Genomic DNA, 14,076 nt, shown 5'->3' with positions numbered 1-14,076 from the left:
GTTTATATTGCTTGCATAGTACTAAAGATTATTCGAACGTTGAATACTGATACCGCAGTGGATAATGAGCACATAATTTGATTTCTTTGTGTGTGTGAATTTGTGAGTTTCGAACTCAGCGCATTACTTAGCATCTCTCTATATTTCTATGGAACCAAGTTATCTCCAAAATAACATTCCACACCTTTTTAACCTAGTCAGGTAATAATTTTAATAAAATACGAAGCACGTCATCTATCAATAGGATATTTCCACACCTTTTTAACCTAGTCAGGTAATAATTTTAATAAAATACGAAGCACGTCATCTATCAATAGGATATATGTATGTATATTTTAGAAGTTAATAAATTATGCATAAAATATAAACACTTAAGAAGTTTAGTTAAATCGTAGAATTTCTGAAAAACAAGTAGGTACTAAAATCGTACTGAAAAAAAAAAGTATTAATAATATGTTATCTAATTTATTTATTAAACGTCGAATTTTATCAAAGATTTTGGACTAAAGTTTTTGAAAATATTTTATAGCCTACATAGAAAAAAATTAGGATTCTAAATCGTGAAATAATTTTTTTTCGGAGCCTATTGCCTCCAAACAAACAAACAAACAATTAAATCTTTCCTCTTTTATTAGTATAGATTTAACAACAAAACTCTCGAAACAAAACGCTTCTTTTTCTTCTTCACGAAACAAAACTCATTGCGGATAAATAAATAAACAAATCTTTGGACAATTTCACAGCGCCATCTAGTCCAAAAGTAGGCAACCAATATGCTTGTGTTAAGGGTGCTAGCATAATGGATATACTTTTTATAATTTATTTATTAAATTAAATACATGGTACCTACATATTATACATAGTTATACCCAGATCCGTCAAATAAATTAAAATTCATCATTTCAATTTCTGCTCGGCCGGCCGACTCGAAACAGCCTCTCGGCATAGTATCAAATGCATTTGGTCGCCGTACAAATCACCGCTTCACGACACGAACGCACGTAAACGTCACGGCGGGAAAAATGACACAGGTCCTGCCTTGACGGGCGCTCGCGCCATACTAATCGATGTCGGCTTGCGTATTGTAATTTATACTGATATTCACATCAATATTTTGACAAAGTGGTTACTAATATTTAAACAATAACTGTAGAAATCAATTCTACAATGAATATTCTTTATTTTGGGATACTTTTATTGCAGTTATTTCTGTATTTTTAAACCAAAAACCACGATCAAAATGTGACGTTAATCTTCAAATTTGCCAAATTATTTTTAGATTTTACTCAATAATGGTAATGAAATTCAAGAATCTATTTCATTAATGGACTACAAGAATATATGTCCGATGATTACTACATATTTTTAAGCTTATTATATGAGCATAAATAATAGATACAGGACTTTGAAAATGAGTCTGCGGCAATTTTTCCGTAAAATGGTTGTGGGAGATGGGGCACTGTGAATTAAGCAAAAGAGTTTTAGTAAATCCGTTTCATTAATGGTCAACACCAAGGATTGACCTATCTTTCGCAGTTATTAAATAATCTCTGGGTGTTGCTTAAGATAGTAATTCATGCTTCCAAAATCTTAGAAATTCGCACGAAAATGTAAAATGGCTCTTAATATGATCCTTACTTTCAAGACAAAGTGCGCAGACAATCGCGCTCGTCTCAACAACTCTCAGGCGGAGTGGTGCCACTTTGTGACACAGTAAAGTGCCAGGTACGAGTGCCGACTAGTTTCCCCTCTGTACCTCTAGCACGAAAAGCTTTCGTCTTCGAATCGTTGCGTTTTCGACAAAATTTGATAGGTACCGAGCTTTCGAATTCAACGACGAAGTGACTGTTGGCGACAGATCTGGTAACACCGATGCTAGGCCATGGTCTATGGACTGCAGCCTAGCAACGGTGTTAGCCATCTTGTTTTCGCTATAATTCTGTTACTTTGCTTTTTATGTGATCTGAAATAAAGTTTTGTATTTAAAGTTAAGCATATTTTCATTTTTGCAGCTAACATTCTGTTAAGGTCAAAAATCTGTCAAACTCCATACAAAAAACACCGGTTATGGTTATAGTTTGTTGGTACAACTCAGCCTAAGTTCACTTTACGTCACATTCACAGAGGCGCAAAATCTTTTGATGGCGAATCGAATACGCAAACGATTCGAAATCAAAAGTTTTCGTGCTAGAGGTACTGGTATCGGTCTCAAATGCGCTTCGCTTTTAACGCCAGTGTTGAGAGAGTAAGGGGTTCTAGGTTTGATTCCCAATGTAGGAAAAATAAGCATAAAACAGCACATGGTAAATCACTTTTTGTATTTATTACCAGTTTGGTTAGGATAAGCGTGTTATAAACATTTTAAAAGTTTATTCGTGTATAGCCAAATACGCATCCCTACTAAGTTCATACTATAGTCCGGTCGCCGAGCACGTAGAATTTCGTCCAATGACTACAAATCTATGAATTACGCGCGAGCGATAAGGATAGGTAGCTTGGGGTCATTGGACGAAATTCTACGTACTCGGCGACGAGACTTAAATAAAATTTCCAACACTACTGCCGCACACTAAATTGTTCGGTTTATTCAGCCTAACTGATCTTCATTTCCCTGTAACAAAAAACATTATAATTGAATGCTCAACTGCATTGGATTAGGTGTTCAAAATAAGGTGTTAGGATCATAAAAAACTCTTTTAAACAGTTTACAGTTAGAAATACAAAACAAAAGACAGAACTATACGACCGCGATCGCAATGCAAATAGCAAACCGTGCGAATAAACAAACTAAAGCTTAGGAAGCTTAAAACGGATAAATAAAGCTCGTAACCACAGGCTAGGGGTGAGCTTACGTGGGTAACATATTGCTAGGATTGTAGAATTAACAAACTACCACTCAATTAAAAAGATATACAGGGTGTTAGGTAAATGGGTATATGAGCCGACACTAGCCCATGTTATCATGGTCATATAAATGGTATGGTGAAGTCAGAAAATTTATGTCTTCATTTTAATTATTTAAATTTTCATACAAATCGGATTTTATAAATCTTATTTTGTATGAAAATTAAAAAAAATAAAATCATGAATAAATCAATCATCAATCATCATCATCATCATCAAATTTCTAACTTCACCATACCATTTATATAACCATGTTAACATGGGCTAGTGTCGGCTCATATACCCATTTACCTAACACCCTGTATAAGTGAAAACAATTAGTGTAAATCCTTGCTAAAGTCTCATCAGCTACAATTTTTTTTTTACTTTGGTTAATTTTGTGAATGGAAATCGGTGTAATGTGCGCACTTCCATACATGCCCGTACTGATTAACTGCCCGACTAAACTATCGGCCGACAAAAAATCGGTGGTCTGCGCCTAGGCTAAGTGTTTCCAGTTTTTAAGGTAAATAATAAAAACCTTGCTTTTGCTCGCGTTAGTTTCGGTTTGCCAGAGTTGTTATTAATCGCCCCCCTTCTAAAAACTGGGATAAAAACTTTTAAGCACTGGTCCAAATGGTCCGAAGTAGGTAGGGTTAAACTGGGACGTGTAAAAGTTATTTTTAAAAGCGTAATAGCAAAATTGGTTATTTAGTACTCGGTACAAAATATTTTTTCTCTCAAAAAATAAATAGTCATAAAAGTGCTTAAAATAACTGTTAACTGGTTCATAGATTTGTCAGTGATTTGTAGCTGTATTTTTTTTTACTAAATAAGTAGTATTCTATAGTCTGGCCTCCGAGCACGTAGAATTTTGTCCAATGACCCCAAGCTACCCATCCTTATCGCTCGCGCGTAATTATATTGCTGTCGCGACAAAATTCTACGTGCTCACAGACCGGGCTTTAATATGTGTTGTAACTGTACCTATTAATAAATAAATAATAAATATGTTAGCCGGCAACCCTATCCGACTGTACATGTAAACCCGGGATTAGAGCCGCAACTCGATTTATTGTTGTTATCGACTGTACGTAATAAGCCGACAAAAGACATTACTATGCGTACGATCAAAATTAGCCGGTTATTTAGTTAGGCTTAATTTAATAGTTCAGACTGTATTTAGGATCTAAAATTGAAATGTGTTGGTGGTCAGGATGCTAGGAATTTGGTCCATTGTCTAATAGATTTTCTGGGTTATTTTAGGAAATTCGAATCAATTTCAAATGTTACGGGACTATTCCCACCTCTTTCCCACCGCTGCAACCCCTGTGTAGCCAGGATCTACAGCTTGACCGCCAATAAAAACCTAACCAGTGAAGGTCAAGTTTGTCCCGGGGGAAAGTTAAACTGTCATTGGACCCGCAACGAAATTAATCAGAAGAACATAGGAAGAGTTGGAAGTTAAGATTCGACTTCCCATTCCCATTGCAAAGCGGATGATTTCAAATGTTAGACTACCCATATTAAAGCGATACTCAATACCTTATTGCATACCATAACATGTGTAGATAAATAGTTGTTACAGGTATTTGACAGTTTACATATGGAGGGTCCATAATAATAATATGTAAACTAAAGGGCATTGCAATTGCTTTAGGCAAACTTAAAAACAATTTATTTATTTCCTTACTGTCTGATACCTTAAGATGTCGTCAGTCCACCTTGTGGGTGGACGTCCCACACTGCGTTTTCTGGTACGCGGCCCCCACTCCAGAACCTTGCTGCCCCATAGGCCGTCAGTTTTGCGTACTATATGCCCTGCTGATTCATTTTACTTTTCATAAATAGAAAGGCCTTTTCTTAAGAAGTTCTTCTACCAATAGGCAGTTTTCTACACCCTGATTTGCAATATGTACTGTACGTGGTTAGCAAGTTTTAAGTATATTGCCAGCAACAAATAAAAACATCAGCCATCCGAATACAATATATTACAGTCTTCTACTTCCTTTGTGCGGCTAAGAACTGCATTTCGTAATGCAAGCCTTCGCCTTTGGGACTAAAGCGTACTGATTTATTGGATACATACGTTTTCTTAAATTATGTATCGGGAAGGAGCTGGAGTTTCAGAAAAATACAAGCTTTCCTGTGGTCATCAGGCTAGGTATTAGAAGAGAAAAGATAAAACTTAATTTGACTCAAAAATACAAAAGGAAAATAGAGACAGAGAATAATTTATGGGACTATTTCCACCTCTCGTTCCTACCGCTGCAACTCCTGTGTAGCCAGGATCTACAGCTTGACCGCCAATAAAAACCTGTTATTAAGAATAGAATAGAAAAAAAAATGTGTCATAAAAATACAAAAGGAAAATAGAGACAAAAACATAGAGACATTCGTGTCCATGGCCCAAAAAGCAACATGCAAAGAACATATCTCTGAGCTCAAGTCCAAAAAACTAAGGCTCTAACCAAACTATAACAAACTATTGCTATTAACGTCGAAGAAATGGGTGAAAAGTTCATAAAGACTTTTTGTATGATTTGAAAAAAGCTTTATTAAAGAGTTATAATAGCCGTTGTTCTATACCACATTGAATGCGATTCTATATCATAACACCAAGTTGGGCGCCAAATTCATTCAAACCCTTGGCAAATGTAGCGGCTGTTTGGCGCCACTGGCGATTTATGGTCCTTTGAGCCGGATTTGAAACTTCATAAGTTTTAAATTGAATGTGCCGTTGAATCGTCAATCATTTAAAAAGCATCTTCGTCTTCATTTTAGTCTACATCTCCTCTAAAATAGTTCTGTCCTAGAACAAAGTATTTTTTTACTCGATTATTCGATTATAAGTTGTAATTTTTGCAGTACTTTTCTAAAACAGAGAATACCTCCTACTTACTCTTTGATATAATGCTTAAAGAGATGAACTCTGAAAATTTGCCTAAACTAGGGGACGGGACTAGAAGTAAGAACGGGCTCAAAACTGAATTCCCACAAACTTTATTTCGACATTACGTTACTCTGAAACTACTGAAAGGAAAGTGTCGAAGTAAAGTCATGTCGATATTCAGAAGTGTCGGAGTAACGCAATGTCGTCAACGTTTGTCAGAGTTTACTTAGGTAGCCGTAAGAACGTCCCGTTCCCATCAATACAACTCCTGTGTAGCCAAGATTTACAATTTAGTGAGTTAGTAGTTTGCAGTTCTGATTTATTAAATATGATTCTGTATTTTGAGTTCATTAATCTCTATCCACTGACACTAACAATGATTGCTCTAAATCAGCGTTTCATAGTACTATTTTTGCAAGCCACCTGCACATAAATACTTGTCGGACGGCGGACGGCGTCGGACGGTCGTGATGTATTTAGCGGTCGCCGGACGGTTCGGTTATTCGGTTATACACTAATCTGGACATAAGGGGCAGACCACACTGGGCTACATCGAATAGTTTTGACTACCTATGCAATTTTTTTAGGTTCTTTCGCCAATTTCGCCTTTGAATTAAATTGAGACAGACAAGTACGCATACTGTATTTTTGGATTTATCTAAACTGAGAAAATGATGGACTTGACGCATTGAGTTATAATGTACTACGTACTAGAGAAGACATGTCAACTAGATTGTTTCTGGCACGCAATGTGGTCCATGGACCGATCTTCAATTAGTATGTGCCTAGCGGTTGCTGTGACAACACGCTTGGGTGCAGTTTTGTTTTTTGAAAATATGCCATCCTATACACGAAAATACTGTTCAAATAACTCCAGAAACATATTAAGTAAAAATCAAGGAATGACTTTTTACCATTAAGTTGTACATTTATGCACTTTAAAACACTAATTTAATTTTAATTTGTCAATTACAATTCGTGACCGCGGCGGCAGCCATTTTACGAAAATTTCAAAGAATAAAAATCGCAGACTTGACACTGACGCATAAATTAGTATACGAAAGGAAGGTTAAATAAAGCAATAAAAAGATTTTTTTAATGATAATTAGCAATTTGTATTGCACAAATTACTAATAGTCCCATCCAGCCCCTCGTGTTAAGCTAAATAAGCTTGGGTTATGAGTGGGCTCACACAATAGTCGTGCGGCATCATGGATCAAACCACGATCGAATCCACAGGAATCTCACTGCTGTTGTTCGTATGCGACTGGTTAGTTAGTAAATCACCCTAATTATTGACACCTAGTTCACGAGATAGGCTAAAATTATAATAATTATACAGTGTGTCTGGTCACCAGTGTCCGACCCGTTAGGGCACAGTAATAATTATGATCAATTTTATCGACAAATCCACTGATAAAACATTTTATCCCTACTATTAAAAAATTACAGCTATTTTAATTTTTATAGTTTCTGAGTCCGGATGGATTCATTTATTTAGCAAAATCTACCGATATACAGGACCTATAAGTATAAAAGTGAATTCGTTCAACAGCTGAAAAGTAAGTAATACGTTGTCATCAAAAAGTTTACCAAAAGCTCCCATTTAAATTTTTTAGGAACACTTGAACGTTAAAAAAATGATGCTCCTTTTTAGAGATTTCAATGTTACAAAAAAACTAGAAAGTGAACTTACCTTTTTTCCATTTTTGGATGCACTAAGTCATTATCTAAAAACTGATAAAATACCTTGGCTTTAAATCAACTAATCTAGGTGCTAGCTACACAGGAGATGCAGCGGTGGAAAGGAGAGGTGGGAATAGTCCCGTAACTTCTACCTCACTTTGTATAGAATTGAGGTACAGCTATTATACGAGTACTCAACCGCTGAGATAGTTAACAATAGTGACAATAAAATAACTGAAAGTCAGAAAGGTTCTGGTCATCATCCCTAGCTTTGTCCCTACCGTGACGAGTGGGAATTTTTCTAATATCTCAAGATGGACTGACTAAAGATAGCAGGAAGTCGCTGAGTGCAGGCCACTATCAACTGGGCGATGTGGAAATCATTGGAGGCGGTCTTTGTTCAGCAGTGGACGTCCAGTAGCTAAAATGATGATGACGATGTTTCCTTACAGTATCCAATTCAATAGGCAGAAACTAAACGTAAACGAAGTGTCGCCTCTGTAATGGTATCATTATCTATAACTCATAATATTTCGTGCGCTGTTGGATGACAGTTTTAAACTAGAGATGGGTCATTTTTTTATCGAATTAGAAAATACCAGTTAACGATTCTCAAGGCGATTATCGATTACATTAGATTTTAATCGGGAAGAAAAATAATTAACGGCTTAAGCATCAGTATGAAGCCCATACGCACTTGTAGCACAAGTAACACGATTAGCCACAGTCCCCTCAGTTGTGAATTCGGAATCGCCAGTTGTAATTTTAAAATCGCATCACAGAGTGAAGTAACTAACACCAAAAAACGGCAGAGCGAAGTGATTTCGAATGTTTCAACTGCCACGTTTTGTCACTTGTCTTAGTCTAAGGGAGGGGCGCTTAGATTACCTACATTACAGGAAACGCACAATATAATAAAAGAAAATAATGTAAGTAGCTGAACGTTTTTGCTATTGAGCACCATGTAAAATTATAAATAAAACAATTTAGTCGATTTGTTTATTTTCACAATCGATTCATAATGTCTATGATGAGGCGACCGCAGGAACGTCACTATTCGCGCAATCCTAGCAATGAAGTACGACATTTTCTGGTGCAGATTTTATCGCCATAAATTATGAAACTTGATAGTCATGGATTTGACTGACAGCTGTCCGTCAAATTCCCGCCCCGCACCCCGCACTGCACATATTTTGTTCGCGATGTCTGTTCTATACGTAGTAATATTACTTCAATGACTTGACGTCGGGAAATATATAAATGCTCTTAAAAGGGCCTACATACTTTCTTTATCGGGTAATTGCGCATATACCTATGTATTTTACGAGATTTTAAAGAGTGGACGCTCAAAGAAGAGTTAATTTTAATCTCAGAATAAATCGTCAATTAATCGACATTTTGACATATTTCCCATACTGAAACTGTCAATGTGCCAGTTATATCAGGAGTTATTCTCTTATAAAACTTTTGTCGAATCGGCCCTTGTAGGTAAGTGCTTGTATGAACTTGTTAAGCCACAGTACCAGCTACCCATTTCGGTTTTTTCTCTCGCTCTCATCAAATGGCAATTCTTTGCGACAGAACGAGACGACATGACTAGAAAAGGGTAGCTGGAATGTTATAAATCTGCCCATAGTACAATGTTATAAATCTGATGAATCCTGGCTGTAGTGTGAAGTTTCCCTTACAGCCCCAAAGCGTACCACACCTACAGAGCCTGCACCGGACAGCGCGTTATCAATTCGTGCCAATTTGCCGCCGCGCCCGATCGGATCCGTCACGGAACCGTTGCGGAGCCGTTACGGATGCGTTCCGGTACTGCTACGCTGGAGTATTGTGATTTCGTATCGGCACAGTAGATATATGAGCTAAAGCAGTACGGAAACTTAGCCCTTTCGGCGAGTTAAATACCTACACTTCGACTGAGTGTTAGGGTTGGCACTCTTAATCATTATAAAATTAATAAGGTTCTGACTTACTTATTTATTAAAACGTTTATTTAGGTTTTTTAATTATCAAATACTTAATGGAATAAATTAATTGACTAAGTAGTTAACAAAAAAATAAAACGTTAATGAGGCTCTATAAAAATCGAATACATAATCGAATAAATTGATTAAAAGTACTATTAGAGGCCGGTAGAAGATATTCTATTCTCATAAATAAAATACCGGATACTTACTTTCACATAGCTATTGCCTCATTTTAAATACAGTTCATCACTTAGTACAAAAGCGTGCGGAGCAAATTACTTTATCAAATAGAACACATAAATTGTTAAAAAGCGTAATTACGTAATTTAAAAAGAACTATTACTAAATGAGATGTAAGCACTTTATTTAAAAAGTAATATTTAATAATTTTTACAATTCAGAATTATTACGAAGTTTAAAAAATGAAAGTTTTGGTTTTGAAGATGCCGAGTTCAAGCAGCCTGCAGCCGTATACTACGCAATACACTCGTGGCATGTTTTTAAAAATACAGCGGACAGTGCTTGCAATAAAATTATTATTAAAAACACAACGACGCGCGCGACACTCGCGACGGATGGACTGCGAGGTTCGCTTAGAGCTCGTGTAAAGCGTGCGTCTGTGTGCGTGAGTCTGATTTCGAGCGTTTGTATGAAGCTTCCGTACTGTTTGATTTATCTACTGTGGTATCGGGCAATCGGTTTGATTCAAGCCGGCAATGAAAATATGTTTGCGCTTATGAATTTATCTTTTCATGTCTCTCACACAGAATTTATTTTCTTAGCGTTAGCTCTTCTTAGATTTCGGCTGAGTAGGTACCTGTTACCAGAGGCAAATAGAGGATTTGGTTGGTTGGGCCTACACTCCCCACGCTTGCCAACAGACGGGTTTGGAAGGCAGAGTAGAATAGGACCACCCATTCTTTCCATTCATAATATCGTAAAAGATGACTAAGGAACAAATATGCCAGGGGTGGTCGATCGCGACTATTAGTCCAGTCGATCGTGGCAAGGCAAAAAATACTTCATGATTGTGTACTAAACTATGCTGTTTCATTTAAGTTCAAGAAGTAGGTATGTAAGTGGTAGATCGCCCAGGGTTTCGTTAGCAAACAGTACATCTTATGTCTAATCAAGTTGGCCACCCCTGAAATATGCGAACATCGAGCTGCCCCAACCCGTCTGGCCTGCATAGGGAGTGTAGGTCAAATCCTTCATTTGTCTCTGGTAAACTATAGGGATTGTCCCGTAGTGGAGACTGAATGATATGATGATGATTGGCCACCCTAAATCCACACTAAATAAATTATCATCAAGACCCGAGTCAAAACGATACACACAAAAATGCTTCGTCCTTACGTTTAACAGTTTAATAACATTTCTTTTTTGTTGTTTCAGCCCGAGAGATTGAACGTATTCAAAAATGACCAAGACAGTTGGGATTATACAGGTGAGTCTCTTTTATTAATATTTCTATTTTAAGAATAAATCTAAATAAACCATCGACATTTATATTTAAAAAGAATCAGCTCCGTATTACAGAACGTAGCTTAAAACTAAATTCAATCTCATGCATAGATTAAGGTCTATTATTAATAAGGAATTTATATTTTAACTTAATCACAGCACTGATTTTATAATTAAAATTGATTGGAGTTTTGAGTTATTTGTATATGGCCCTTAATCCTTGGCCATATGTCAAAGCTTTTTAAAAAAGCTTGCTGACAAAAAAGCTTAATTGGGTAGTTGACATTTTGACCATTAATCAATTGACAAACTTTTTGGGAGCTGTCAAAACGGAATCCCCATAGATTTTTTAGCCCATTTATTGTCCCGAAGCAGTGGTAGGGGTTAATACTGGGACGTGTAAAAGTGCATTTTAAAAGCCTACTTGCAAAAATTAATGAGTTTTATTTTGTATAGCAATAGCACCTTTTGACGTCATCTTTACGAAAGGATGAATTAAAATCTAATAATTAAAAATTAATAGGGTTTTCAGGGCTGCTATGGATTATTATTGGTTATTGATGTCAACTTTCTAATTAAAAATGAGTCATTGATTTTTTTGAAGCCAAAAATAATTTTTGATGTCAAATTCTTTATTAAAAATATGTCGGTGGTTTACTTTTAAAGCCGGTATACAATTTTATTCGCTTTAAAATTCGTTATTTAAAAACATTCTTTATAACTTTCATTACTTGTGAATATTTTTGTACTGGCTTAAATTAAATGAAAATTATTCGTATCAAAGAGAAAAAGATGAAAGAGTTTATTAATTTTCGCTTCTTTGAAATAATCACTGATAGTTATTAATAATATCATGGTTAACGTTTCATAAATAATTTTCTGCGTGTTTTATTAATATTTTGTGTTTGTAATATTTTTAAGTGATTATTTCAAAGACGTTTTATGATAAAGTTAGTTTTAAGGTCGAAAAATGTAAACAATTAATTAATCATTTTTGTCAACTGTTATTAAGAAAGTTTTTTGTCCTTGTTTACTAAAAGTTAAGTCTTTAATTAAATAAATCCTTTCAAAGTTCATTCGCTTTGAGAAATGTTTATTATTATTTCAATAATTAATGATTTGACAATTGTTTGGATAACCGACAGTGCTTAATTTAGTATTTTAAAAAAGGTAATATTATAGATACAAATTGTTTACATTTTCGATATCTCATTTGAAAGCAGACGTGTGTCAGTATATTAGTGCATGAATAGATGTTAAATATATATTTATAATTTAACATAAACGTACACTTCACTTCTCTTCACTTCACCTTATCAACTACGCTGCATCAACTCTACAATAACCACTTCATTCAAAAATTACATACGGAAAAACGTAATTTTCAGAAAAGTACTAGATGCCAAGCTTGGAGTATAAGATGATAGAATATATTATTTAAAAACTGTATTCAGGGTGACCTTCTTACCAACTATCACAATATTCACGTATAATAAGTCCGCCTGGACATGAGCTCCCCTGGCTTACCTGGAAGTCTTTAAATAGACTTCGGACGCAGGTCGGCCGTAGTAAGGACAATCTGTTCAGGTGGGGATTCTTGGATCGCTCAAACTTGGAGTGCAAGTGTGGTTGTGTTCCCCAGTCGATGAAGCACACTGAAGATTTAATGAAGGCTACTGACAACGCCACTCTTGTGGCGGAGTTTTGGGCTGACATTGTATAGGTTTAAACCAACGTCTTAGTGTGCGTATATGGTTTCACAACAATACTTTATAATTCATAGTCCTGACTTACCGGGAACGTTTAAAAAACAAGGAAGAAGGGTGCAAAAAGTACATTTTGCTTAATACTTCTTTAATTGTTAGAAATAGAAAACGTTCGTAAATTGCTTCGAATTATACTATTTCGTTGTAACAAAATCACCAACACTATTTTCCCCTTGAATTTTGTAATAATTCCAGTAAAAGACAAAGACCAGAATGAACCTGCCCTCATTAACTACTAAGATTGAACTACAAGTCCGCGGTGGAGCCACAAAGTAATCCTTGAGATTTGCAATTTCCTCCCCCGGAAGTACCAGCGCCACCGGAAGCAGTGGCGATTGAGGGAAGTGGTTTTTCGAGTTACGGGCTCGGCGATGACATAATTACTGCGATAAAAGGCAAATGGGGAGAGGTTTTTTCTATGTAACGTTATAGGTCAATATACATAACCTTTGAACACTCGACACAAGAATTAATAGGCATTTTCTACTTTCTAGGCAGAATTAATATTCCACCATAAACTGCACTACGATCCTTCCGGCGACTTGGCCCACTTTTAGCTTGGTTCACGGACCAAGAAAAGATTGTTCCAGTGTGCATTTTTTTAGACGCTTTATTTTTATTATTATGCATTAACCCTCACGTTATGAAAATCCTTGGGGGAGGCCTTTGTCCAGCAGTGGATGTCATTTGTCTCTATCTTTTTTAATACAATCTAATACTAACATAATTATCACACCCTGGATTCCAGTCCTAACATTTAATATTACTACCAAATGAATTACCATTTTCTCGGCATTCAAAAAGAACAAAACCAACTAATTCATTTTGCATTTTAACGCGACAGTTACAGTTGTTTACCACACAGTCGTTATTCAAGTCACGTGACAGGGAAGTATTAGCGTATCAAGGAACAAAGAAATGAGTGGAGTCGAAATTGCGTAGGGTTCCGTAGACGATTTGAAATAATCCCTACTTCCTTACTAATATTATAAACTAGCGGCCGCCCGCGACATCGTACGCGTGGATCCCGTTTTACCCTCTTATGGGTGGAATTTCGTAAAATCTGTTCTAAGTCAGCACCTACGTTCTAAAAGAAACCCCCATGCAAAATTTGAGAATCCTAGTACTTGTAGTTTATGAGATTTCGTGATGAATGAGTGAGTCAGTCTTCAGTGACCTTTCGCTTTTATAAATAAAGATGTGAAAATAACTGTCTGTCTGTTACGCTTTCCACCAACCAAACCACTGAACAGATTTTGATTAAAGGTATGGAATAGTTTGAGTCCCGGTAAAGGACAATTCGGGTATTTTCAGGACGAGAGTGAATAGGCACTTACAGGGCAGATATGTACCATCCTAAACTGCATCCCACTTAACACCAGTTACGATTGTGGTCAAATAACTGCCTTGT

The 14,076-nt window shown here is 36.1% G+C and overlaps 1 protein-coding gene across 1 annotated transcript in view; it reads left to right on the top strand.

Moving 5' to 3' along the window:
• LOC135084642 (heterogeneous nuclear ribonucleoprotein L) overlaps positions 1-14,076 on the top strand; it is a 517,182-nt gene that overhangs the window by 430,320 nt on the left and 72,786 nt on the right. Inside the window, exon 5 of the mRNA XM_063979412.1 lies at positions 10,831-10,882. Coding sequence (XP_063835482.1) covers positions 10,831-10,882 — 52 coding nt within the window. The remainder of the gene's footprint in view (positions 1-10,830; positions 10,883-14,076) is intronic.

Source organism: Ostrinia nubilalis, chromosome 26 (assembly GCF_963855985.1).
Source record: "Ostrinia nubilalis chromosome 26, ilOstNubi1.1, whole genome shotgun sequence".
Taxonomy (NCBI): domain Eukaryota; kingdom Metazoa; phylum Arthropoda; class Insecta; order Lepidoptera; family Crambidae; genus Ostrinia; species Ostrinia nubilalis.
The sequence above is the reverse complement of the archived record's forward strand: the minus strand, read 5'-3'. Positions and strand labels throughout refer to the sequence as shown.